At 41.6% G+C, this 25,929-nt stretch overlaps 2 protein-coding genes across 2 annotated transcripts; both read right to left on the bottom strand.

The window, feature by feature from the left end:
* Positions 1-997: 997 nt before the first annotated feature.
* Positions 998-7,453, bottom strand: ndufa4l2a (NDUFA4 mitochondrial complex associated like 2a). Its single transcript, XM_012877275.3, has 4 exons — positions 7,281-7,453; positions 3,323-3,408; positions 1,197-1,257; positions 998-1,080 (listed from the first exon to the last, which is right to left on the bottom strand). Exons 1-4 carry the CDS (start codon positions 7,320-7,322, stop codon positions 1,024-1,026), a joined length of 246 nt encoding a protein of 81 aa, XP_012732729.1. The 5' UTR covers positions 7,323-7,453; the 3' UTR covers positions 998-1,023.
* Positions 7,454-11,236: 3,783 nt separating this feature from the next.
* Positions 11,237-24,638, bottom strand: actr5 (actin related protein 5). Its single transcript, XM_012877273.3, has 9 exons — positions 24,224-24,638; positions 21,743-21,981; positions 21,453-21,622; positions 21,154-21,371; positions 19,218-19,382; positions 14,509-14,613; positions 14,196-14,335; positions 13,908-14,040; positions 11,237-12,225 (listed from the first exon to the last, which is right to left on the bottom strand). Exons 1-9 carry the CDS (start codon positions 24,596-24,598, stop codon positions 11,902-11,904), a joined length of 1,869 nt encoding a protein of 622 aa, XP_012732727.2. The 5' UTR covers positions 24,599-24,638; the 3' UTR covers positions 11,237-11,901.
* Between the last annotated feature and the right edge of the window lie 1,291 nt (positions 24,639-25,929).

Genomic DNA, 25,929 nt, shown 5'->3' with positions numbered 1-25,929 from the left:
TCACATGTCTCTCTCTCTCTCTCTCTCTCTCTCTCTCTCTCTCTCTCTCTCACACACACACACACACACACACACACTCACACACACAGTGTAAACGTGACTCCACTGAATACGCATCATTCAGCCTGTAAAGTGACAGCTGTACTGCCAGCAGATGGCTCAGCTGCTGAGAGTGTGGAAAAAGATCCGTGTCTGACCCGGTTCCATGCAGGTGGATAACAAAAACCACCTGCCCGTTACCTGTGAAAGGCTCGTGACAAAATGACACGTCTGCACACATAAATCAGCAGTACGTTTATTGAACGAATGCAACGAAATGAACGCGCCTGTTGTTTTCATAACCGACACGAGAACTTAAATTCAGTGGCAGCTGAACGCAGTCAGGCGTCAGCTGTGAAAGACGAGCAGTCGTCTCACTATGACTGGACCTTTGATGTGATGTTGCAGAGCAGGACCGCATTGGTTTTTTTTACAAAAGGCTGGTATAATAAAAGCTGCTGCCGTATCCAAAGTTTTAGCTGAAGAGGGGAAAATGAAGCAGGGTTGTTTTCTGACAGGTTGTCTTGGTGCTTTCGCGCCTCAACATATTTTACATGCTATTTACATTTCTGAGGAATTTCTGGGAATGTACTAACTCTGTAAATTCATTCATGTTTTGTTTTTTTCATTTGCTTTGTGTTTTATGTGACAGTGGAAACAATGTTTCTAAAACAAGGCCATGTTCTTAAAATGATAATTGTCAGCAACGAAAAGTAAAACGTTAATGTAAATTGACTTGGAAAAACAACCCGTAAAACGTCATGGTGGCTCACGATGTGTGTTGCATCCTCTTCTGAGCTAATGGTCACATGCTACCTCTTTCAGTGAAGCACATGTGATAGATTGCACACATCTACAAATCTACACCCGAAACCTGCAGTGCTGACGTCAGAAAAAACAGAGAGAGAGAAAGAGAGAGGGAGAAATATCTGACTCCAGATCAGGATCCTCTTTTTAATTCCATTTGACTCTGGCTTGTGAGGTTCAAAAGTCAGGACCCTCCTTCTTCAGGTTTTTATAGTCTGTGGTGATGGCCACAAACTGTGGAAGAAGCAGAAGAACAGTGAGTGCCACGTAAGCTTGGTGCTGCAAAGAAACGATTACCATGCGGCTCGGATGGACTGAATGGTGGCTTGTTTGTGCGTGATTTGGATTACCTTGTACTGGTATGTGGGGTCGAGATTATTCCATGGTTCAGGGTTTTCGGACTTGTTCCAGCTGAACACATAAAAACAGAACAGTCTCTGTAAAATGTCAGATTTCTGTGGAAACTGGTGCCTTCAGCACTGTTCTTTCTAATAGAAACAAAAAAAAGGATAAAATCGATTTTTTTACCTAGTCTATTTAAATAAATTGTACAAATAAATATATATCAGTGTTGCAAAGACTTGATAACAGGCCTGCCAAGACCAGACATTAAACCAAGCACTTGCTAAAACCTCTTAGCTGCATATAAAGCCCTTAGAGGTTTCTGGATGAACAGCTGAACAGTTTGGATAGCTGCAAGATGTAAGGAAGTCCAGTGAGATTAGGATCGAGTGGGACAAACAGAAAAGTATTTTTGGTTTCAAAGCAAATATCGAATCCAACTATTCTACTTTAAAAATATATCTTTGCCACATGTTGTTTTGAGATAACGGAGCCGCGTTTCAGGGCGATGCTAAAACTGATAGTTAGTCAAAAACCAATAGATTTTTCTTAGAAAACATGTAAAAACTTGCAGAAAAAAGAGAAGACCCTAACGCGGTCTGGTTGGCGTCAGTTCGAACAAATATTAAATATACAGCGCCTCGCAAAAGGATTCAAACTGCATTTACTTTTTCACATTTTGTCAAATCGCTGCCACAAAAAAAAAATGGCTGCCACAAACCTCAATGTGTTTTATTGGGTTTAATGGGATAGATTGACACAAAGTGGTATACTACCGTGAGGTGGAAAAAGATACAGAAACTGTTCACTTATAAAAAAAAACCTGAAAAGTGTCTCCTGCCCTTTGTTTCTCTGATACTCCTCAATCATAAAATCCAAAGCAAATGGAAGTCACGTGGATGCAGCTGGTTTTCATCTAAATTTATCAATCGTCCAAATTATGTGAAGGCCTCAGAGGCTTGTTAGAGAACACCTGTGAACTTTTAGCATCAAGTGGACCAAAGAAGACAGCAAACAGTTCAGACAATAAATGGTGAAGAAGTTTAAAGCAGAGTTAGTCGGTAAAACTGATTATTTCAAGCTTTGAATGTTCCTCACAGAGCAAAGTTGACGGTTCAACCCGTCATTAAAAAATGGAAAGAGTAAGGCAGAAATAAAAAAAGCAAACCAGGACATGACTGTCTGACAGGCTGGGTGAGGAGAATGTTGATCAGAGAGAAGCAAAGAGGCCAATAGTAGCTATGGGGGAGCTGTAGAGATCTGCAGCTCGGGTGGAATAATCTGTATTTGTACTGTCTTTAATGGAAGAGTGACAAGAATAAAGCATTTACTGAAAAGAAATAGAAGAAGTCTGGTTCACAGTTTGCCTTGCGCTTTGTCGGCGACCCAGCAGATATGTAGAAGGTGCTCTAATGAGAACAGAGATGAACTTTTTGCCGTGGAAGTAAAATGCTGTGTAGTGGAAAGCTAACGCTGCACATCACCCTGAACGCACCATTCTCTTGGTAAAACGAGGTCAGTGAAAAAAGGGAACTAAAAGTAAATAAACATTTTCTTAGAATGAGTGTATTTGTCGTTGGTTTGAGCAGGTTAGTAAAGGATCTGCCAATGGAATAAGATTTGTGCACTTAAAATAGGAAGAACTCATCTCCATCGTTTTAATTTAAGTGAAGCACACCGTACCTAATTATCTTATTTTAGGGGTCAAGATATTCATTCCATCGGCAGATACATGTTTGACAGATTCATCTGCTCAAATCAAGGACGAATACACTCATTTTAAGAAAATTGTACTTACTTTTAGTCACCCTTTTAGCAGTGTGGGGATTATTATCTCTAGTGGGGACCAGGGAACTCCTGAGTCAGTGGGAAGATGGATGGATGGAGCTGAATGTTGAAATGGCCCAGTCCAAAACTAAATCTTGAGACTTGACTTTCCTTTCATTCTGACAAAATTATTCTATTTGTTAACATTTTTTAAACTATGCATTGTTTAATGATTTCCTTCTATTTCGCAATTGTCTGAAGGTATGAATACTTTTACAAAGCACTGCTAGCGGAACAAGTGACGACTCTATCTGATTAGGCTGTTTTTTTTTATCCAACACCAAAGCAAAAAGTTCAAGAGCCTTACGTGACATGTGGTCCTCTGGCCAGCCGGATCAGATATAAGGATGCACCACCCATTCCCAGGCAGATAAAGAAGAACTGGGGGATGAGCTGGAAACACAGATAACATAACAAAACTATTTTACAGATAACACAACAAAATAATAAAAGAATAAGGGACCATTTTCAAAATCTGGTCAAAAACACGTATTTTCAGCACAGTGTGTTAAACAGCGTCTCCATTTGTACTCCACATCAGCTGCAGTCTCGTAGGAAAAGCAAAAAAGCACTTGAGAATTTGAACAACACAAACGTATTGTGTGCTTTTTAAGAAAGAGAAGGACTGCAGTGAGTCAGCACAGTCATCTACTGATCAATGGTCATTTTATTGCAAATAACAATATTCCATCATATTCAGCTGTTTTCCGCCAGGTTCAGCAGAAAACTTGCACCTTGTTTGGTCTTGTCTAGGTAAGGTGATGTCAGGCACATGACGTGGTCAGCTGACCAATTACAGCCCCGATGATTAATTAGCGACCTGCTCCTGCTCCATCGCCTCCCGCCATCCCAGTGAACCAGCTGACACGGTGCTGTGAGGTTATGTAAGGCTGAATGACAGCCTGTGAAAGCAACAATCCCAGGGAACAAGCCTTTCTTTGTCATACAATTTCCTGCTCCAACTGTGCTGTATTTTAATGCCATTGGGGGTTTCACTGCAGTAATCCGACAGCTGTATTTCAAAGTGGAATAAAACTCAGCTGAAACATGCTGAAAAACAAAAGATCCTTTTAAAAAGGGGGCACAGTTTGCTGTGTTCAAATAAATCTTCCAGCTCTGAGAGTAAATAACTTCTATTTTAGGCTTCCAGACTAATTTGCTCAAGAGTTGATGATTCTGATTTCAATTGCTTGACTATTGCAACGTTGTTTTTTTTTTCCTATTGAACAGAATTGGGGAGAGGAAAAGCAGATGAGATCAGGGCAACGCACCGATGGGTCACCGCCAGGCCTGAGTGGGTGATAGATAAAAAATTATATTTTATTGGTAAGACGCAGGAACTGTATGATGGACACATTTTCATACGATCCTACAAGAAAAGGAGAAACTCCGAGGCATTACATGATTTAAAAATATCTGAATAAATAAATTAAAATGTTAGCAGCATACATCATAGCATATCAACCTGAAGTTTAGAGGTTTTTCTTTCACTCCAGCTACTAATAATAAAAAAACAAGATTAGTGGATTGTTTATTTTTTCTAAACACATCAAATGCTGCAAAATATCCTATTGCTTTCTTAAAATAGTTAAAAATGATGACAAAGTGGGCTCTGGACTTAGGCCCCGGTGTTTCAACATGTTAACACCTCTGTCATGTCTGTGGTGACTGTTGCTGATAGCAGCTGAATGTGACGTTGCTTATTGAAGGCTGCTCCAGTTGTGGCGACATCCTCAGTTCACACCTAAACCCATCTCTCTGTTTTCTGTCGCGAATGCAAAGTGACAGCAACTCTGGTCCTGTGGCTCCCAAAGACAAAATCAAGTACCTACTGGGGATCACAAATAAACAAATATGGGGTCTTGAGGTCCCCTTCAGAGACTCAAGTGAATTTAAATGACTTTTAAATGCTTATGAGATAAAATGTATTGTTCTGTTTTGGATTTTTGTAATTAGTTTGGTAAGTTTAATGATACCGACAATGCAGTAAACTCTTTTATAATGGTCTTTATTTTATAAGGCTATAAACTATATGGTTTTTTTTTTTGTAAATCATGTCAGAAATTACTATATTGTTACAAAGTAATCAATAATAAATAATAATCTTGTCCCGCTCTCATCTCAAATGCTCAAGACTGACCCAGAGGGGTTCGGGCCAATCACGTTGCAGTATTACGGTTTAAGGCGGGACATACCAGCTGTGATGAAAGCGATCGCTGCCGACCAACATAGACATGGCAGCGCAGGAGGACGCACACGTAGCTGCTGCTATCACATCTGCTTTGTTGGGATCCATGATTGCCACGAGTGCCGCTATGCTAAGAAGCGTGCTTTGACCAGCCTAACTTGTTGTGGCTTCTCATGGCGCCTGCTGCTCACCACATTTTCATCTGATACCGTGATTGGCTGAAAGCAACCTTTGGTAAGCGAGAACTAGGTGTTGATTCGCCCAATCAGCTTGGAGAGTTCTGCTGAATGTCCCTCCTTTCCAGATTCGATGGGTGCAGTCCCAGATTGTTAATGTGCAGAATGGAGAGTGCTCCACATTATCAATCTGGCTGACCAGGTTACTAGTCGACGCTGTGGGTGTAGATAAAGAGGGGAATGTCCACAAAGTGGATCAAAAACATCATGAATCATCCGTAAGCTTGTTGCAGGAAGTCTGAGCACCAGTTAAAGCTTGACTCATGTCCGTCGGAACATGATCTCCAAGGAGAGCCAAAGCAATCCTGAAGGACGATTAGAGCCGCTAATGACCCCACAAGGCGTTCTCACTCGTCAGATAAAGACTGATAGATGAAACGCCTTAGATGAGATGGGATTGTGTGAATATTTGAGGCACTTTGTGGATACAAGACTCTGATTTGTCTCGTATAATTATCAATTAATACTTATTATGAGGAAGCCGCTCAAGAGTTGACACGATCATAAAATCCAGCAGGTCCGCTGACCTGGGCAGGGGAGCAAAGGCTCTCTGGAGAGGAAAACGTCAAACTTCAAAGGCTGGCACAGGGTACAGACAGAAATAAGCCAAGTTTTTAGGTTTTCCTCAACATCGTCCTTGGGCCTGTCACCCAGTGATGATTTTATTAACTCGGCTGGTCGATCATAGCGTGTCATTTCACGCAGCATTTTTGAGGACACTGAAGGATTTTCCTGTAAAGCCTGTAAAGTTTCAGCTGATATTGCTGCTAATCTTCCTTCCTCGCCATCTTTATACCTGTCTGTCAGTCCAAACGATGTGCTTCTTTTTGTCAGACTTTTAGACGGAAACTTCTGGACTCTGACCGCCTGTGTCTTCGCCTCCCTCCGCCTGTCTGTGTGAACTTGATGAAGCGGGGTTTACAGAGTCTCGGAAGGGATTTAGTTCTCTGCAGTTTCTGTCTGTGAATCCATGGGTTTTCCAGGATGATGGACTGTGCTGAGGAGCTCTGGTAGCTTGAGTTTTCATCCCTGCCGCGTCTCTCCCTCCATGGAGGCCAGTGACAACAAGTTAATACTCTGTCAGCCCTCGTGGAGATGAGTAGGAAATCTGAAGCAATCCCCTCCTGTGAGGGGAACAAACTGATGTTTTCCTGGAAACGTTTTACACCAGCACCTGCTTTTTTAAAATGATTATTTATTCATTAACTACCTTGTTAAGGTATTGCGGGGCCTTAAGCCTCTCCTGTTTTGCCTTGATTTTAAAACCAGCCACAGGAGCGACGCAACTGACTGAATTAGAGCTTTAATAAGATTAGAAGAGACAGAATTACCCTCCTCTTTATATCTCCTGCTTCAACCTACTAATGAATGAGTGACATTGCAAGTAATTACGTAAGCAGTGTTGCTAAAGCAATAGGAAGAGTGGGGAGTAATATTTGGTTATAAATAAATGAAGGTAAATAAAATATTGCCATGTTTTAGCTGAAAATCAAGGAACAAAAAAGGCCAATAGATGTGATTTGAAAATGAAAGTTGACCTAGTTCTTGGTTAAACATGGTTAATCTAATAAATGAACAAATGAAAGTATCTAAAACCAAAAAGATTACACCGTCATCACATTTACTTTTATTACAAAAAGCTAAATGCCAATTATATCAATTAAAACACATTTGAAGACACATCATGTGAACATATTACCTCTTACATTGTTAAAACAACCATTTTCCAGCTTTATATACTAAATAAATAAAAAAATTGCACGATGCAGGACGTCTTTTAAAAACCTCCAGACATTTTGGGGACATTAAAGACGAACAGGGAGGAAATGAGGATTACTCACCCCAGGGTGCCGCTTGACGTGCTCTGCCACTACCCGGAACATCAGGGCTCCGGTTTACAGAGCTTTATGTGCAGCCGCTAAAATAAAGTTATTCAGAGCCGACGGTTCAGGCCAACCACAATCTTCTCGTGGCCGTGCGCAGGCAGGATTTGGACCTGTTGCTCTCTATGTGTGGAGCAACACAAAGAGGGGGGGGTAAGGGGAGGGAGGACGGAGGAGGAGGAGGAGGCGGGGGGGATCAGAGGGAAGCCATTCTCATCTGATTACTGCTCCTGTCGCTCTCCGGTTGGGCGATTCGACTCTTATAGATACTGTACGAGTTTAAACGTGAACGTCTCAGGCCTGAAACTCGATGATTTGATATTCCTGGGAAGGCTGATGTTAAGTTGTTCATTTAGCAGGCATCAGCGGGAGCTCAGGGGGACTTTATCCATCACATCCTTTCTCTTTGCTTTTGGTCTTATGGGAGACAAGCAGAGGAAATGAAAAAGGATTGAGTTTCTTTCGAAAGGCCGGGAGGGAATATACTACAGACGAACGGCAAAAACAGGACCTAAGCTGGCAACACAGTTCCTCTGACAGAATACACAAGCTTGTCAGCTATTTTGCCTCCTCTCCAGAAACCCTCCTCCTAATGAAGTCTGGACCCAGCGTGTTTGCGGCTGTCATCTTGGACACTCGATCACCGTCTCTGCACCTTTTCAGGCTTCTCGGGCAGCCGGTCAGCGTTGCCCCAGACCTACTCAAACTCTGAGTGTTTGGTAACACAGCAACGCAGCTTAGTGACCATTGTTCCCAGGAAAAAAGCAACACGGCCTTTGTAGCTCTCATGCATTTGAAATTTAAATGTTCCCAGCAGGTGCTTCAACTGTACCTTAGATTGTAGAGAGACGGTGCAGGACATCTGTAAAAAGAAAAAAAACCCACTTAATTCAGGTTTATAACATGCACTTCTGAAAAATGACTACCAGTGATTAAAAACAAAGGAGAAGCCAAAAGGGATCATCAGACCTAAAGCTCACTGGGATGAAAAAACACTGTGTCCTCCCAATCTGCCCCAACGGAGCGGCGTCTGTGTGCCTCAGTTTAATTGGATGTGAAGACAAATACAATCCAGTCTGGCTCAGTGCCCCTCTTTCAACATCAGAGATGTTTCATCCCAGCCTGTGACATCCCACAGCGACCGCAGAGGACTGCTCTGGAAAATAAAGCAGCCGCGTTCGTCACATGAGGATTATTATCCCGGGATATTTGGGAGGTATCCTGATGCAGAATGGAGGATCTTGTAAATTCATTTGTCAGATATCATCACCGTCTAATTAGATATCTGGACACTTATACATCTCAATCGTGTAATTTATATATTAATAGCTTGTCCAACTCCTTTTACCTACCTGAGCTGTGGATCTCTGCAGCTCCTCCAGGGTTATCATATGCCTCTAAGTCTAACCCTGCTTTAAAGGTCTCCACAGTGTTCCCCCGGCCTGCCTGCTGTGTTCCTTCCTCGCGATGCATTTTGTTATCTCATGTTCTCCAATGAACCTCCGAGGCCTTTAACAGCAGTATTTATACTGAGACGAACCAACACACAGGTAGGCTCTTTTCACCAATCACGTGATTTCTGAAGGCATCAAGGTGCAAAGTCTCTAATTTTAGCGTGTCAAGGTGATGGCACTGAGTAAAAATGGACACCACGCCTATTGGACTTCAAAAACATGTTTTATTTTCTTCTACATTGCAGTTAAGTGTGACTGTTTTGGACTCTCTCATAAAATACACCGCACATTGTGATTGCAGTGGCACAAAATGTAGAAAGGTGCAGAGCCGTATGTTCCTGTATTTGCAACATGGCGCCTGCCTAACATGCCAGGAGAGGACAACCAGTAGAAAGGCTCAAATGTGTATTTGATGCACTCTGTGCAGCTCCAACTGTGGATCAAGTCTCTGCTCAGGTGGTTTTTAAAGGCTAATAACTAGGTTTCCCCATTAGAAGCGAGCCATTCTGGCTCCTTTGTGAAAAGGTTAGCGGTGTCTGTCCCAGATCCAGCGCTCGTACTCTATTTTCCCTCTCCTCCACGACAGGTCTGCGGGACATTAGCTCATCCCCGTCTGCTGCTCCTGCTGACCTACAACACTGAGGCTCACAATCAAATCCTCCTAATTGGACATCGGCCAACTCGGTGGCAGCGGGATTGTTTGGAAACACAAGCCCTCGTCGTTACAGTCCTCCCCCTGAGCCATGTGGTAAACATGCTCCAGAAGCACATAATGATGACGGTGATTGGCCCCAGCAGGAAATGTGCTGCTTTACATGGCAAAGATCTTGCACCGTGCCGCCTTTTAGTAGTGGAAAATAAAAATGCACAAATCCGTAAAAAGTTGTGGAAAGGCGGTTATACAGTTTGGTTTCATGCACACTAGATTGCTTCAGTCCCCCCATTTTAATCTGTTACTGTAATCTTCAACCAATCGTATGGAAGTAAAAGGCATCCATGGTCTCATTGGCCTCTATTAGCCCCTGCTGTGGGACCGGGGCTTTTCTAAAGGGTGTGTAGGCGTGCACAGCCGCCACATTGCTACATGAGGAGAAGCAGGACAGGCTGGTTTGAACCTTGATCCCTGACACAGTTTTCCACGTAATTCTATTAAACCTCTCGGGCCTGCTGCGTGATCGCCAAGAAAGAATGAAATCCAAGCATCTGCCAGAAGAGCTGGCCAGACAGATTCAAACTTTCTTCTTTACAACAGATGTTAAAACAAGTTGGAACCCAAAAGGTTGGCCTCTGAGCATGAGAATGGATTTGAGCTGCTTATTAACCAGTTTTTACACAAACCGGAGTTTCATTACAGGAAACAGCAGTAAGGCAACTCTTACTGAGCTCCGTAGGAAAGCATACCAGGAATTATAAATATAAAGGTCTCAAAAAAAATAAGACGTAACATTTTGTGTTGCTTTTCGCCATCTAGTGATGACAAGTGCATACTGCAACACCGAGTAATGTATTCTTAGTAGGTGAAAGGATCTGTTCAGCCTGAACCGAACAGACATCATCAAAGGACTGGGTGGCCTTTAACCTGTGACTTATGGTTTTATTAAATACTAGGATGTTAAAAATCTGAAATAATAATCAAAATGTATTTGGACATAATTCAATTTAACAAGAGTCAGAGTTGACCGTTTCTGTTGTTTTGTATCAACATTACAAAAAGGTTCTGTGTTTTATGTCTGTGCAGCCGCTCTCACACTTTATTAAAACGCTTACTATGCAGCTATACCTCAAGAAACTACAGTGTTTTAGTATTAAAGGTAAAAATGAAAGCATAGATGCATTTATTAGACATAGACCAATTCAGTATATGAACTTTTTTATTTTAGCTAACATTGATGGTTCATATCTAATAACCTGTATTCGATACTGACTCGGCAGTGCCAAGTACGCCTTGAAAGTCTCCCTTTAACTCTTGGAACCAGTTTTGCTTAACAATCTTCTCAAGGCTGCATCTTTTCCTTTATTTTGGCACATTTTCTGCCACTTTTTCCTTCCACTCAACTTTTCAATAATATACTTGCATACAGCATTCTGAACAGCCCCCTTCTTTAGCACTGACCTTTTGTGGATTAGGGTATCAGAAGCTGAACAAACGCAGCAATCTTCCCTTTGATTCTGTTGGCCAAAGCTTACCATTTCTGTATTGAAAATGTTTTATTGGTATAATTAAATACTCTAATTTTTCTACTGTAAGCAATAATGATCAAAATAAAATAAAAAAAATTTGCATTTAGAATATATTTTTCTGCATGCAATGAATCTCTAAACATGAGAATCACGTTTCAAAATTAATCTAGAGTGTAATTTATTAAAATGCACTAGATATTAAACATATCACTAATTTCATTTAGAAATGAGGGGTTAGAAGAATCAAATATGTACTGAAAAGGTGAAACAGGCTCAACTTTATTTAAAAGAAATCATCTGCATCGACATGTTCTTCAAAAAAAACAAAAACAAAAATAAATTGTATTTACAAAATATTGAAATAAATGTTTCCACTTGACCTTAAAACTTGATCACCATTCAATATGAAAGGTTTTCGACCAGCATTTTTTTTTACAGAAGTTATTTACAAATTCACAAAACTCTCACACAGGATGGTCTGAACAAGGGAGATGTCCAAGAAAAGGTCCCAAATATCAATACAGCAACAAAAAAAAAAGTTGCTACAAATGTAGCAGGCAAAATGTAGCATTGCACCACAAATGAGTCGCATTTTTCATCGCAGTATTAATGTGTGCAATATTCCAATCGCAAAGGACTGCTTGGCTGCCGTTAGGGTAGACTGTTATATTTCAATAATAAAATTGCATGTTAGTAATAGTTACAACAACTTTAAATAAAAAGCGTTTTCTGCTAATTTAACAGTCAAAGATTTATTTTAGGTTCATCAGAATCAAAGAGCAAGGTCTTTAGTAACATGACTGTGAAACTGACCCCAACATGTTAGACCTGCTGTGAAAAGAACCTGATGGAGATCAAACTGAAAGGCTGAGATTGCTAAACTAAACAAAATGCTTCACTTCAGTCTAAAATGAGTTCAGTAAACATCGGACTGACTCCTCGTTTCAGGAGGCGACCATGCTGACGTCAGCGCGCTCTGTGGATGTGGATGGAGCTGGGCTAGGTGTAACCGATGCCACGGCGGCAGACGCTCCTGTCAGCGCCTGGAGAGCAACAGGCGGCTCCGTGGGACGGGCGGGAACAGGTTTGGCGATCTTCATGGGAACGAAGACATTGGAGGCGCAGTGTTCGCTCAGATATTCTCCTCCTTTCTCCTCGTAGTCCTGCCTGCTAATCCACCCCTCTGCTCCTGCTGCGGCTGGATGCGCCAACGCCCAATCACGCGCTCCGTACCATGCATCCAGGCCCGGCTGGGCCGCCAGCGCCACCTGTGGAGTCGGGAGGTTAGAGCTTACCTTTGTAACACACAGATCATCTCAATCTCCTAAAGGACTACATTGTTGCTCTCAGTGGTTTGTTAGAGAACATCAGTGAACAAGCAGCGTCACGAAGGCCAAGGAACACAGCAGACGGATCCGGGAGAGATTTAAAGTAGGGAGGACAATAAAAATATCTCGTGGTTGAAACATCTCTTAGTGCACGTTGGGGCCGCTTGATAATTTAACATCTTGATCGATAGACGTGTGGTGTGATAGAAAAAAAGGGGTCAGTAAAAAGTTCAGTCATGTAAGTTGATACTACAGTCTTTACATCCTCACAACCAATCACAACGCAGACCCAGGAACGATGCGTCATCAAGCCCCGCCCCTTTCAAACAGTTCAGAGAGCACGTGTCCTCATTTCTTTTATGAAGACTTGCAGTTTTGGTAAAAAGTTGGTTGAGTAAAGAGCCGAGTTTGAATTCAGTGTTTGTGAGTTCTGTGTCTAAAAAACAGGTCATTATGCAACAGCATGAGATTATGGTTATGGTAAAACTGCAAACCTACCAAGACAAGGCGGTTCGCCTTAAAAAATAACGAAGGGCTGGTTAAGGAGAAGCAGTAAATCTGGAGGAGCTGCCCAGAAAGGGAGATTTATTCGCCACAATAACTACTAGTGCACATTCTAAAATTGTTCTTTGTAAAAGTTGCCTGAAGAAAATTGCTGTCGCAATAAAGACATGTTAATTAGTCAAAAACTAGTCGCAGGCCATGTAGGAAACACATCAAGCCTGCGAAAGGAAATGCTGCATTTGAACTTTGGCCTGCAGGCAAAATGCTATGTTTGGAGGAGAACTGCAGGGAAAAGAAGCTGGTGAGTCATTATGAAGATGGACGGAGCTAAATACGGAACAACACTGGATGAAAACCTGCTAAAGACTGCTAAAGACTTTCACCTTCAGCAGGACAACCCTAGACATGAATCCAGAGATACAGTGGAAGGGTTGGCATCAAAGCATATTCATGTGTTGGCTCAACCCATTCAAACATCCAAACCTAAATCTAAATAGGAAACATTGGCAGCACTTTAAAATGGATGATCACAGCCGCTCTTCACCCTGTCTGACTGTGCTTGAACTATTCTGCAAAGAAGAAAGAGCAAACGGCATCAGGAAGTCCCTCCTGCCAGCAGTCAGCGTGCGATGCCTCACAGAAAGCGACAGTAACATTTATTTTCCCTGGGGAATAAAGAAATAATCTCTGCATTGAGTTGAAAACAACTGAAGTTTTATAATTGTTTGACTCACGGCCGGTAAATATGAAGAATGCCCACCGCACTTTTCAGAAAACCCAGTCTGTCACTTAAAATCCTAATAAAACACATTTTAGTTGTGCTTTTAAAGTGACAGTATGTAGACCTATGGCTAGTTTAGGGAATGTACAGCATGTTTATATATATATTACATTACTTCTTAATTTCCCTTTTTTTTGCAGTTAAAAAAATTCCTTCATCGTAAAATGTTGAGCTTTACGATAATGGATAGTGGACTCAGTTCACACTAAAAAAAATTGATGCCCCTTTTTCCATTCAAAACCATTTTTTTTCAAAATTAGCCTCATGTTTTACAAAATTTGCATTTTTTTTTAAGACACATTATTAAAAAAGACACTTTAAAAGATGTTGCCGGTACCTTGAAATGAGACTGAAAGGGCCTCAATGCCAGCAGCTCCCTCTCCACTCGCTCCTTCATGCCAGGGTACTGCATGTTGCCTCCTGTCAGAAACACATTGCTCACCAGCGCCTCCTGCTGCTGGGGGGTGTACCTGTTGGTGGTGCGGAGGAAATCAAAACATCTGTGACGTTCTAACTAGTATTTTCCATATAATAAAACACCGCTCTGCTAATGAACTCGAGTAAGAATAGATGCGTATGTATGATTTTAAAAGAATCCATTTAGCATAGAAAGCAGACATTTTACCTCGCCAGGACATACTGCAGCGTCTCCATCAGTCCCATCTGGTCTTCTCCGATCAGGGAAGGCTGAAACAGAATTTCAGGACACCGCAGCCGCTCCGTCCCCACGAACAGCTGGTGGTACTCGGCCATGTTGAACGCAGGCTGGAAAAAAAGAAGAAGAAGAGTCAACTCGCCTCCAAGTCCTGTCGCAACATCTGTGTTTTTGTTTTTTTTAAGCAAAGTTTGCAGATTGTTCTCCACATTCCCCAGTCGGCGCCGCGTTAATGAGGGCCAGTGTATTTATGGGAGGATCTGCAGTCTCACTGCGCCGCTACCTGAACAACGCCGGCAGATTTTTCTGACAGCGGGTCCTCGGGGAAGTCTGGATCCATCAGCGCCACTCCGTCTCCTTCATCCATGGGCTGCTCTGACTCCGACACCTGGCAGACAGCGGGAGAAAAGCCTCGGGCGTCATGTCAGGCACAGATAATCCACCAATCCCGGCCGTTCATTAAGACTCTACGAAATAAAAATGACTGGATCATCTAAATTTTCATGCTTCGGATGCAGTTTGATCACTAGGATTCCTCCTCACTTTTCCCAAAGAGTGTATGTGCATGCTTGCTGTGAAGCCAAGCACAGAGCAAATACAGAAACTGTGCTCATTATACAGTACTATGGCTTGATATGTTATCTACAGTGCCCTGTATAAAACATAGAAGAGAAGGATGTAGATGATTAATATTTCGAAGATGGAAGAAGGCTGATCGTGTGATATTATTTAAATGGGGAGCGAAGGAGAAGGTGCTGTCGAGGATGACACCCAGACTCTTAATAGAGGAGGGAAAGGTGGAGAAGTTATGAAGTTTAGTTAGAACTGATTTAGTGCCAATTAAAAGAAGTTATGTTTTGTTAAAAAATTAAGAAAGTTTAAGGAGAACCAGTGTTTTATTTCAAGGAGACAATCAGTGAGGGATGAAGGTGGAAGTGTAGCATTAGGTTTGGTGGAGAGATAGAGCTGGGTGTCATTTGCATAGCAGTGAAACTGAATATGATGCTCGCGACAGATATAACCAAAGAGGAGAAGGTAAATGACGAACAAGTGTCCCAGGACAGAGCCCTGTGGGACCTTAAAGATACAAATGGAACCAGCTGAGGGGTGTGTTTACAGTAACAAGAGAGGAAAGCCTTTCAAGAAGGATGGTGTGTGAAATTGTATCAAAGGCCGCAGTCAAATCAAGCAGAAGGAGTATGGATAATAAACCAGAATCAGCAGCAAGGAAAGACAAACCTGAGTAAACGTGTGATGCAGTTTTAACATTTGTATTTTACTTATTGTGGAAGAGTGTAATCCAGACCAACCTTTTAATAATCCATGTAAAAAAAAAATATCTGCCATCCAAACCTTATAGCTAGCTGTGCCACACTTGGTGACTCTTGGAGGGATTGTTTAACTCAACCTCATCAGTTTTCAAGCGTTAACAGCCCGTTTAAGATTACCTCACAGAATCTCAGTCGCATCTAGGTCCTGACTTTGACTAGGCCACTATAAAACCCTTTTTTTTTTTTTTTTGAGCCGCTCAGAGGTGAGCCTGCTGGTGTGCCTCAGATCATTGTCCCGCTGTATCACCCAGGGGTGTTTCAACTTGAGAACTAATTGTGAAATAAATACAGTTTATTTTTTGTGGCATTTCGATTTTTATAGGACCTATTATAAATATTATTTTCCTTATAATTTTTTTAAATACAACAGATGTTAAAAATGTTACATCCACAATAACTATTTCAGTGATAATAGAATTTAACATTAAACAAAATAATGTTGCGCTGATCTATCTCTTTTAAGCTCAAACTATTCATCAGAACTCCAGGTATCTAAGCTTGATACATTAAATAAACATTAATTTAACAATGCATGTATGTCTGATTTCATTTGAGCAGATCTATAACACAGAAGCTGCGTGTCTGAAATGAAAACTGATTCAGAAACAGAGCAAACAGCACCAGGTGTCTGGGAAACTATTTCATACATAGTTTTCTACAGGATCAAGATCTAAAGCAATACCAAATGGAAAACAATTGTCTAATTTAACTGATACTTTGAATGGCTAAATTGGTCAGGTTGCCTGTATAAGTCTTATTTTGTGTGTAAAAATTCCCCCTGAGAGAGGGAATTTTACGAGGGACATCCCCATCAGATCCCAGGTGTTGATCAAGGTTTTTTTTAAAAGCAATGGAGTTTGTATCCCAGATTATTATTTTTTTAAATTACCTTTTTTGGGCAAGCCATTTAAATACAAAAATACTGGCCTATCTTCATGTTCATCTTGACAATTAAATAATGTTAATCTAACAGATTTAAGAGGATAAGCCCTACCAATAATCCATTAGAATGATGTTTGCATTGAAATGGAGAGTGTACTATATTGGCCTGTGTCACGGTTTTTATTAAACCTTTATTTATCCAGATAAAAAGAGCCATTGAGATGGAGACCGCTTTCACAAAACTGTAGCTAAAATGCCAGTGATTAAAATTTACAAACTTCAAAGCAAAGCCTACAGTTTATGAAGCAGGACGACATTTTTTCTGTTTGACATGTTGATGCAGTTATTACCAGCAGGAAAAAGACCTAAGTTTATATTGCCTAAAGTATTCCCTCATCTGCATTCACACACCTATGAATTTGACTTCTTATTCCATCGGGTCTAACGCGATGTCGATGCTCTTGTGGGGGAGGTTTCATTAAGGTTTAGAAGTCACTTTATGGACATTTTCAATCATTTTCCCACCAGAGTGTGAATAACACTGATGTCTCCCTCCATTTCATCCTGAAGTTGTTCTATCAGGTTTAGGTCAAGTTGATCCTCATCAAATATGTTCACCCATGTCTTTTGAAAGACCTTGATTTGTGGACCTGGGTATGGACGTGATGCGACAGGAAGGGTCTGTCCCCAAACTGCTCTTTTTATAGGAACAGGTTAAGAGTACAAAATTCTCCAAACTGTGTTATGCTGAAGCATTAAGAGCTCCTTATACCAGAACTAAGAGGCACCTGTGGTCATGTAGGTGTGACCTACCTGAATGCAATGATGTGGACAGGTGACCCAATACAGTTACAATTATGGTGCGAGTTAAAAAAACAAATGAAAATGCTATGATGCTCATTTGACATGTCAGAGAACTATAGCACGTTTCTTAAAAGAGTTAGGCTAACATATGCTCGAGCAGCGATTTGAGGAGAGTTAGTTAGGTCTGATACAATCCCAATACAAAAGCACTAAGGAAGAGTTAGTTATTAAAGCAGCACCGTGTAACTTTTAGCCACTAGGGGCGCTTGACCTGTAACTTCCTGGTTTAGGGCCCATGAAGGCCACTGAGAACAGTGGTGCAACATTAAAGCTATAGTTGGTAATCCTGTTCAGACACACTTTTTGCTATACTGGGTAACAGTAGTGAATATATTATGTATTCACAAAAAGGAGGTTAAAGGAAAAAAAATAATTCTCTGTGGGAGCTGCTGACCTGTAAAAACTCCAACCAATCTCTTCCGTGCGGTACGAAGAGCAGGGATTTGTAATTGTTTTTGTTCCTGCTCTCACTCTCCTCTGTCCTTCAAGTTTTGGAGGTATCACTTTATCCACATGCCATTCTGACGCGCTCACGTAACGCCAACGTGCGTGAACGTTCCTTCCTATTTTCTGCTTGCTGGCTGCACACTTCTTGTTTATGAATCCAGTTAGCTTAGCGGTTAGCTTAGCTGTTAGCCATTCATTGTAGCTGTACTCCTCTCACAGTAGACTTTAAACATGGCTGAGAGTCACAAGAAGCGAACCGCATTCATGTTTATGAAAAGAAGAGGAGGCCTCAGTAGAAAGAAATAAGACCAGAGTGGATTTGGGAGATTTCTTTTTCACGCGATCCCCCCCTCAGGAGTGGAAGAGCAAGGTAAGATGGTGTAGCGCATGCGCTGTTATTCAAAAAGAGACTTTAAACAGTCTGTCTCAGTGTTTTGTAATCTGATAACAAACCCCTTTGGACCATCAGATTGAAAAGTCATGGAGTTATGAGAGGATGAAAAAAGTGGAACCATGTTAGCTCTTGCGTTTAAGGGGAGCTCAGACTGCCGTAAAGCGGCGTTCTAGGTCACATGACCTCTAGGTCACATGACCCATTCAGCGTTGGATCCGACCCTCTTAAGTTACATAGGAAAGTTTTTGAGAAAGGCAGCCCTCACGGAGCATCGACACGCGCCAAGTGCTGCATATTAACCTGAAAAATAATTGAATATATCTCAAATTAAGCTGATACTTGGGTCAAAACTAACCCTGTAATTCCACATCCTCCGCTCCTGTACCTGTCCGTTCCAGACCGCCTCCATGAGTCCGTGAAAAGCAAAGCCTACGGCTACTCCGTCTAGGTCCGCTCCAAAGTTTCTTGGAGCCCGAGGAGAGCATGTGTGATCATCGTCATTACAGGCAGAATGCAAATCTAATTGGAGGGGATTACCACGTTTCAAATAAAATGTTGACATGACAAATATGGTGCAAAAAGAGTGGTTAGCATCCAATATTTAAATAAAACAGGTAATTTTATTGTGAATATTTAAAAAATAATCATTTATTTGTGGTTAACAATCTCTATTTACACTATTTAACTTTGAAAAAGGTAAGAGGTTTTTGACGTTCTTTTTCCTGTTTGCTATGATTATAATTGTGAAGCTTGACCAGTTCAGAGCAGACACGGATGATGTGGAATCTGGGGGAAGAGACCGTGCTGCTTTAAAATGGAAACTAAATGGACAAATTAATAATGTTAAACGAGCCTAATTATTATGGAGAGAAAAAATCCTGATCAGAACATCTTTACAAGATACCAAAATCACGATTCTCTAACGATAAAGTCAAAAAAAAATTTATGGTTTATTTTTGTTCCACGTTTTACTCGCAGGCCACCTAAAAGCTGACATTTAAAAAAAATCTTCTGGCAAATGCATGGCAGTATGTTGACAATCTAAACAAAAATACATTTAAGAAGCCGCCGTACCTCCATCTTCCCCTCGGCTCCGTCGCCCTGCAGCAGCTTCAGCCTCCCCGGCTCCACGGCGACCTGCAGCTTGTTGATGTACGACTGCAGCTCCTCGGCTGAATCCATGTTGAGCTCCACCAGGCTTTTGTGAAACTGGTCCAACAGGCCGTCCTCCAGCAGCTCCTGTACACACAAAGCTCTGTGATCGCCCGGTGGCACAGTGACTCAACAACGACTGTGTTGTGCCAGTTCATACGTGCCGCCGATCAAGATAAGGTTGCTATGGTGATGGCTATAAAAGCCGATCACACACGACAATCTTCCTTCTTCCCTGGCTTTTAGCCAACCCAAGAAGACACAGCTGTCTCCGTTGGGGTGATCCCACGCCACGTGTTCGATTGCTCGCTGGACCGAGATTTTTCGACGCAACGGTTATTCCCTGCTTTACATAACAGGAGGTCGACTTAAATAAGTACTATTAAATTCCCTCTGATCAAAAGACTGAGAGACGCCGGATCTCCCACTGATCGAAGAGGACCCCGCTTTGTCTGGCCAACAAAGCGACTGTGAACCCGGAGGAAGAAACGAAGGAGCTTCTCCCCCGTCCCGCTGCAGCCTGCGGACAACCGCGCTCGTCAAGACGCGTCCAGAAAGCCGCCTTACTCGGAGCGCTCCGGACCAGCCCCGAGGCACCTCAAAGTAACGGGGTCTCCCCTTTTATTTCTGTCTCACCAACAGGGTGTTTAGAAGTGCCTGGGCAGGCGTTAGAACTTTGTAGGTGTTGGTTAATGCTTTTATTCCACGACGAAGTTGGAATTATTTTGCTGAACATTTTCTTTGTATGTGCATGCATTTTACAATTGATTTTTGCTGTGTTGATTTGTGATCCATCAAGAACCCCGCCGTGGGTTACTGCTTCATTTCTTTTCATCTTTTTCCCTGCTTTCCCCCCCTCTCTCTTTTCGCTTCTTCTTATCAATTTAATCTCTTTGTCCGAGCTCAAGTCGCGGGCTTTGCTTAAACTCCCAGTTAGCTGCGCCCCTCGAAGCGAGGCATTATCCTATCAGCGTAAGCGTGGTTACGTCATTAGGACCTCCCCTCATACGTCATCGTAGCAGCCATCTTGGGAGGGTGACGTGTATCCGAACTGTGAGTTAAGTTAAGATCTGCTAACCGCTCATTTTAATCCATTGTTTATTTTTGTTTTGTTCTTTATTTCCACATATATATTTTGCATGTTTTAGTTTAGTAATGAGTAAGAATTCCAAAGTTGTTGAATCAGAGAATTACTGTAACAGGGAATTGCTTTTGGTTCAATAAAACCAACCACTGCGGAATAGACATTGTTTTGTGTTCAGTCCAATTCACAGTTGCCTGGTTATTCAGAATTCAGAGCTAACCTCCTTTGGAGTTAACATCTGATATTAATACAGAGACAATATCATTGGATGGTGATAAGGAATAAGGATTTAAACTCTAATTGCAGTTACATTGGGGTTCTCACAGCCTGCTGGATAAACCTGGTCGGTTAACAGTCCGACCTGATCGTTTATTCCAGCATAAATGAGTTCATAACAGAAAGTTAACTAATGCATTAGTGGTATAAATACTTAGAAGCTTATAGCTAACATCACCACCATTTGAACTATATTTGTTATAGCGAAATTTTGAGTTGAATGATTTATTATTTAAATTATAATACCAAATTATAATTAATAATAATAATAAGAATATTCAACCAGCTTATGGCATAACAACTGCTTTCAGAGTCGCGGTGTCTTTGGCTGTCGCTGCAGCACTGCAATCATTGGGTAAGTAGAGCATATTTCCATTGATTTCACTTAACAATAGTAAAAAAAAAAAAATAATTTAAATATGTTGTGTTATTTTCTCAATTTTGCTTAAATGTTGAATTTTTTTTTTTTTAAATGTACAAATTTAAAGTGACTCGTACTTGTACGGCCAAAAGTCTGTCCAGCCTCTCTTGGTCCTGCTGCAGCTTCTCCTCCCGCCGGCGAGTGTTGATCTCCTGAAGTCTTCGGAGCTGCTGAGCTCGCCTCTCTTGCCGCTCCTCCGCACTCACGCAGCCACCTGGCACCTTCCCAGAGAAGGGAAGCTGCATTCGGTGCACTTCTCGCTCATAAAACTCCGGGCAACGCCACTTTTCCAGCTCTGTGGAGCAGGCGTCACAGAGGAATGAATAAAGACATTAAAAAACACAAGAGAACCAGGCTGTCGGTATGAGTTTCGTACCATCGTGGTAATCCACGGCCGTGTAGCTGTGCTCGTGCAGCAGTTCCTCCATGCGGCTCAGCGTGACGGCAGCGAGGTGGCCCGGATATTTCAGCTGCAGGAGGCGCTGCAGGTAGGAAGCTGCCTGACTCCCAGCCACATTCACACGCTTGCAGTTCACAGCGTCCAATCTGAAATCAAAGAATCCCGTCTGGTGAAACGGAGCAGGACCGCACCGAGGCAAAGACTCAGGGTGGTTTGAGAAGAGCACAAACAAAGGAAGGGGTTGTGTGCGTCCAGCTGAGGCTCACCTGCCGTCGACGACGGGCAGGATGTGAGAGCAGTGGTAGCCGGAGGACAGGACGATGCCGGTGTGTGGCGGCTGCAGGTTTCTCCGACCGTTGTTGTGGTAGAAGCTGTACAAGCCGTCCACGCCGTAAGACACAAACGGGACGCGGTAGCACTCGAACAGCAGCTCAGACATCATCTGCCGGCAGTGCAGCGGGTTGCAGGGCGCCTCTGTCATCAAGATGGGGTGCTCCACGCAGCCCTGGATATAAAACAAGTCATAAAAACGTGTATCTGAGATCATTTTTACATTTTACATTTACATTTTTAATTTTACAATCCTGCAGGAACAGTATTGAGAGAAAGACATCAATAACGACTAGTCGATAAGAACAGAGTCTTGAAGTCTTTTATTTTCAGAAGAACACATTTTAAATCCTCCCCAGAGGAGAGAGAGTTTATGATTTACCACCAAGTCTTTTTTTTTTTTTTTTTGTCATTTTCCGATTTCTTTTTGCAGTGACTTTACTGACCTGTCAAGGTTCTCATTTTAACTGCAGCTTTTGGGGTATTTTGGTTTTTTAAATAAATAACTTTCTTACACCTGTGTTTGGCTTCTTTATCCAGCTAGGAATCTTTACACACGTCTGCCGTTCAGCCATCTTTGTTGCACTTACTTCAAGCAACCCTGTAATGTAGGCTGGACTTTAGCAGGTTGGAGTACGAGAGATGTGGACGCAGAAAGGAAGAGGCAACAAACGGCATGGTCCACAATTTATTAATATTATTTTTATAATGGCTATTTACATAAAGTGCAGGCGCAAAAAAGTGCACATGCAAATGGCAGTTGGAGGAGCAGTGTCTTCTCCAGCAGCAGAACAGTAAGCGATGGAAACAGGCGCCTTAAAAACTGTCTCACTAACTGGCTAAAAACACTAAAACTCTCCCACGGGTGTACATGTGAAGATAAGTACATAAAACTATCTAAAAACATAAACCATGACCCTGAACCAAGCACCAAAGATAAATAGAAACCCTATAAACCACTAACAGCTAAACCTGGCTCCCCTATACGTTTCCCTGCCTCGGTCCAGCCAGGAACCTTTTTTACGGGCCCTCGTTTCTGCACAGGCCTCTTTTAGGTGACGGACCTGGACACAATGTAAGTAAAAAACGGCAAACATCATTCACTTAAACACTTTAAGATGCAATAAAACACACAAACACTAAGGACTAAATTGAAATATTGCACAAATATTGACTTTGTTGGTAGTCTGATTTCTGTCACCCTTCTTCTCCAGGGCCCAAGCACTATTAAAGTGCTGCAGTGCCACTGGATCTAAAACCAGGAAAAAGGAAAAACAACAATCAATAAAAACCCACTGTGTGCAATTATTTCTGAAATGTGCAAATATGCTACCTAATGTGCTAAATATTTAAGTTGCAGTTCTCAAACGAAAAGTTAAAGGTGTTTCTACTTAGAAGTAACAAACGGCTGTTTGATACAGACCCACTGGGGCGAGAGCTCATTTAAACCAGAAGGTTCTGTCTCCAAATGATATTACCCTACATGTTAGAAAAATCTGAAATGAAAAAGTAAAAAAAAAAACACTCCAGTGTAAATACTTTGTTCATGTCCTAAGGCATTTGAGTTATTCAGAATGCGTGGGCAGGCTGATGCAAGGCTAGGAGCATATTTCAACCAGAGCTTGCTCCTCTTTGCTGGCTCCCCGTTTGTTTTAGAATTGATTTTAAAGTTTTATTGTTAACTTATAAGGCCCTAAATGGGCTGGCACCTGCATATTTGATCTCCTGCAGCCTTACGTGCCCTCTAGATCCCTTGGATCTAATGTCCTTTTGTGTTTAGTTGTGCCAAGATCCAGGCTGGTCCACAGAGGCGATCTGTTGTAGCTCCTAAACCGTGGAACCAGTTGCCCCTTCATATTAGACAGTCTTAGTACTCTCGGTGCTTTTAGATCTCTTCTTAAAACACTTTTTTACTCACTGGCTTTTAACGCAGTGTGAGAGTTTTTCCTCTGTTTTTTTATTTATTTATACCATGTTTAAAGGATTTAATTATCATTGATTGTTGTTCCTGTTTGTGTGCAGCACTTTGGCCAACAGCTGTTGTTCTTGAATTTGCTAAATAAATACACTGGATTTGATTTATAACCACTGGAGAGACCGAGGTTTTCTCCCGAAGCATTAAACGTTATATTCCAGGTGGAAATCAGCGTTATAACCAGGCACCATGCATCGTTTCTTTGAAAAGGTCGATGAAATGTCGCGCATTGTCTCTGTGTAAAATAAAAAGAATCATTATCACCACCCAGCCCACTATTATCATTATTATAGATATAAAAATACGTGGAAAAATAAATGAAAAGGTATACATGTACAAGCACAACAGGGATGTGAAAACTGCTACTAAATCTCATTGTTTTGACTTTAACTTATAGTTGCTTAAGGCTGAGAACCACCACACCTCCTCCGGCTCCACTGACCTCCGAGCTGAGCCCCAGGTGAGTGAACACGTGGTCTAGGATGAGCTCCTGGATCTCGAAGTTCACCACCACGTTCCGGTCGAACTGGCTCTTGAGCAGCCAGCGCAGCGGCTCCAGGTTCGGGATGTCGTTGCCTATCTGGGTCTCGCTGCGGGCGGCCCCTCTGCTGCGAGCCGCCACCGACCTGAAGAGCAGCCGCGGAGCGTCCGCCTCCTCCGCCGCCCAGCCGGCCCGGGTCTGAAACGATCCGTTATCGATCACGATCGGGGCGGCGGGGGCCGCGCAGTGGGCCGGCAGCTCGAAGATCGGATCGGGGGACGTTTTCGAGTCCTGAAAGGAGAAAATCTGACACACCGGCGGGTCTTTGGAGGCCATTTTTAAAATGTGCAACTGCAAAATACGGCCGAGTGAGAACGAGCTGTTGTCAACTGATGGTTCCCAACTGCCTTTTATTACGTTATTGTTCCAGAATAATGCCGCCCTATCTGTGTTTTTGGGGGCTATATCTACATACAATCTTAAAAAAGAAGAAAATAAATGGTGCAAGATCTAACTTTTATTTATTTATTTATTTATTTATTTATTTATTTATTTATTTATTTATTTATTTATTTATAAACATTATATTACAAGTGGGGTTTTTTTCTCTCTATTTTACCTGATGAAATTACGGAATTCAATAGAAAATGTTTAATGTATTTTTCTTGCTGATATAAAAAGTAGATATTTTAGTATCATGAAATAAATAAACAATAAAATGATCCATAAAACAATGCTGACCCCGGAACTACCTAAACACTATTTTAGCTTTTTTGTTATTGCTAAAATTGATTTAGCGGACTTAACCACACAAACTAGACCAAACAGACAACATTAAAACATAAATTATAAAAAGCAAAATTAAAAATATACTATATACCCAAATTAAACAGAAAGCACAATTTGAAAGAAACCAATGTATATAGATACATTCTACCAGTCTGGATGAGTGTGTGAACCTACTCACAGTGGGAGTTGTCAGTGCCACATCATCACTGCTTACAGAACCACCAAGATGTTGCATCAAATTAAACACTTGAAAGGGCATTTAATTTGCAAACTCCTGCACTGCTCAATTTTGGAATTGCTTGCATTTAATCAGAATGATTTACATTTTTTTTCCACAATTTTATTCACACTAGACTTGATATTTTTTTAATAATGTAATTTTCTAGAGCTGACATTGTAGACTAAAAATGGATAATGCCTTGCATACCGTCTTTGTCTGATTTTTCCATAGTCGCCTCCCTTTGTATGTTGCACTGTGGGAGAACATCAACAGAAAATCTCTTGCTGGTGTAGAGCACCAGTGTGAGAAATACATATTGAGAGCTTTGGTCTTCCTCCCAAAACATCTCTGGTTTGTGTAAAATTAGCATTACATGTTTTACAACATAAACACAACATTGTTTTACCTAAACTAATATGATCACATTTCTCCTGTGGTCAAATTAAAACTTAAAAAACAAGTTTGGGGGACATGATGTAACACAGAAGCCCATTTATTTTAGGACACGTTTATCTCTCCACAGTGAGAAGGATGATAAAGAAGATTAAAAAAAACATCCCTAAATTCAGTGTTAGAGACATGCAACAACGAGTGACATCTTGACACCATTTAGCCTCCAGTACAAATATTAGGTGCTACCTACATGCCAACCTTTTGC

This window comes from Fundulus heteroclitus, chromosome 1 (genome assembly GCF_011125445.2).
Source record: "Fundulus heteroclitus isolate FHET01 chromosome 1, MU-UCD_Fhet_4.1, whole genome shotgun sequence".
In the NCBI taxonomy this organism is placed as follows: Eukaryota; Metazoa; Chordata; class Actinopteri; order Cyprinodontiformes; family Fundulidae; genus Fundulus; species Fundulus heteroclitus.
The sequence above is the reverse complement of the archived record's forward strand: the minus strand, read 5'-3'. Positions and strand labels throughout refer to the sequence as shown.

Coding starts and splice junctions, on each gene's coding strand:
- actr5 (XM_012877273.3), bottom strand. CDS start 24,598: ATGGCCTCCAAAGACCCGCCGGTGTGTCAGATTTTCTCCTTTCAGGAC. Junction 21,372..21,452: donor GGCCGTGGATTACCACGATG/GTACGAAACTCA, acceptor CCTGCTCCACAG/AGCTGGAAAAGTGGCGTTGC. Junction 14,041..14,195: donor CTGCAGTATGTCCTGGCGAG/GTAAAATGTCTG, acceptor CACCACCAACAG/GTACACCCCCCAGCAGCAGG.
- ndufa4l2a (XM_012877275.3), bottom strand. CDS start 7,322: ATGTTCCGGGTAGTGGCAGAGCACGTCAAGCGGCACCCTGGG. Junction 1,258..3,322: donor GCCAGAGGACCACATGTCAC/GTAAGGCTCTTG, acceptor TTATGTGTTCAG/CTGGAACAAGTCCGAAAACC. Junction 1,081..1,196: donor ACCCCACATACCAGTACAAG/GTAATCCAAATC, acceptor CTTCTTCCACAG/TTTGTGGCCATCACCACAGA.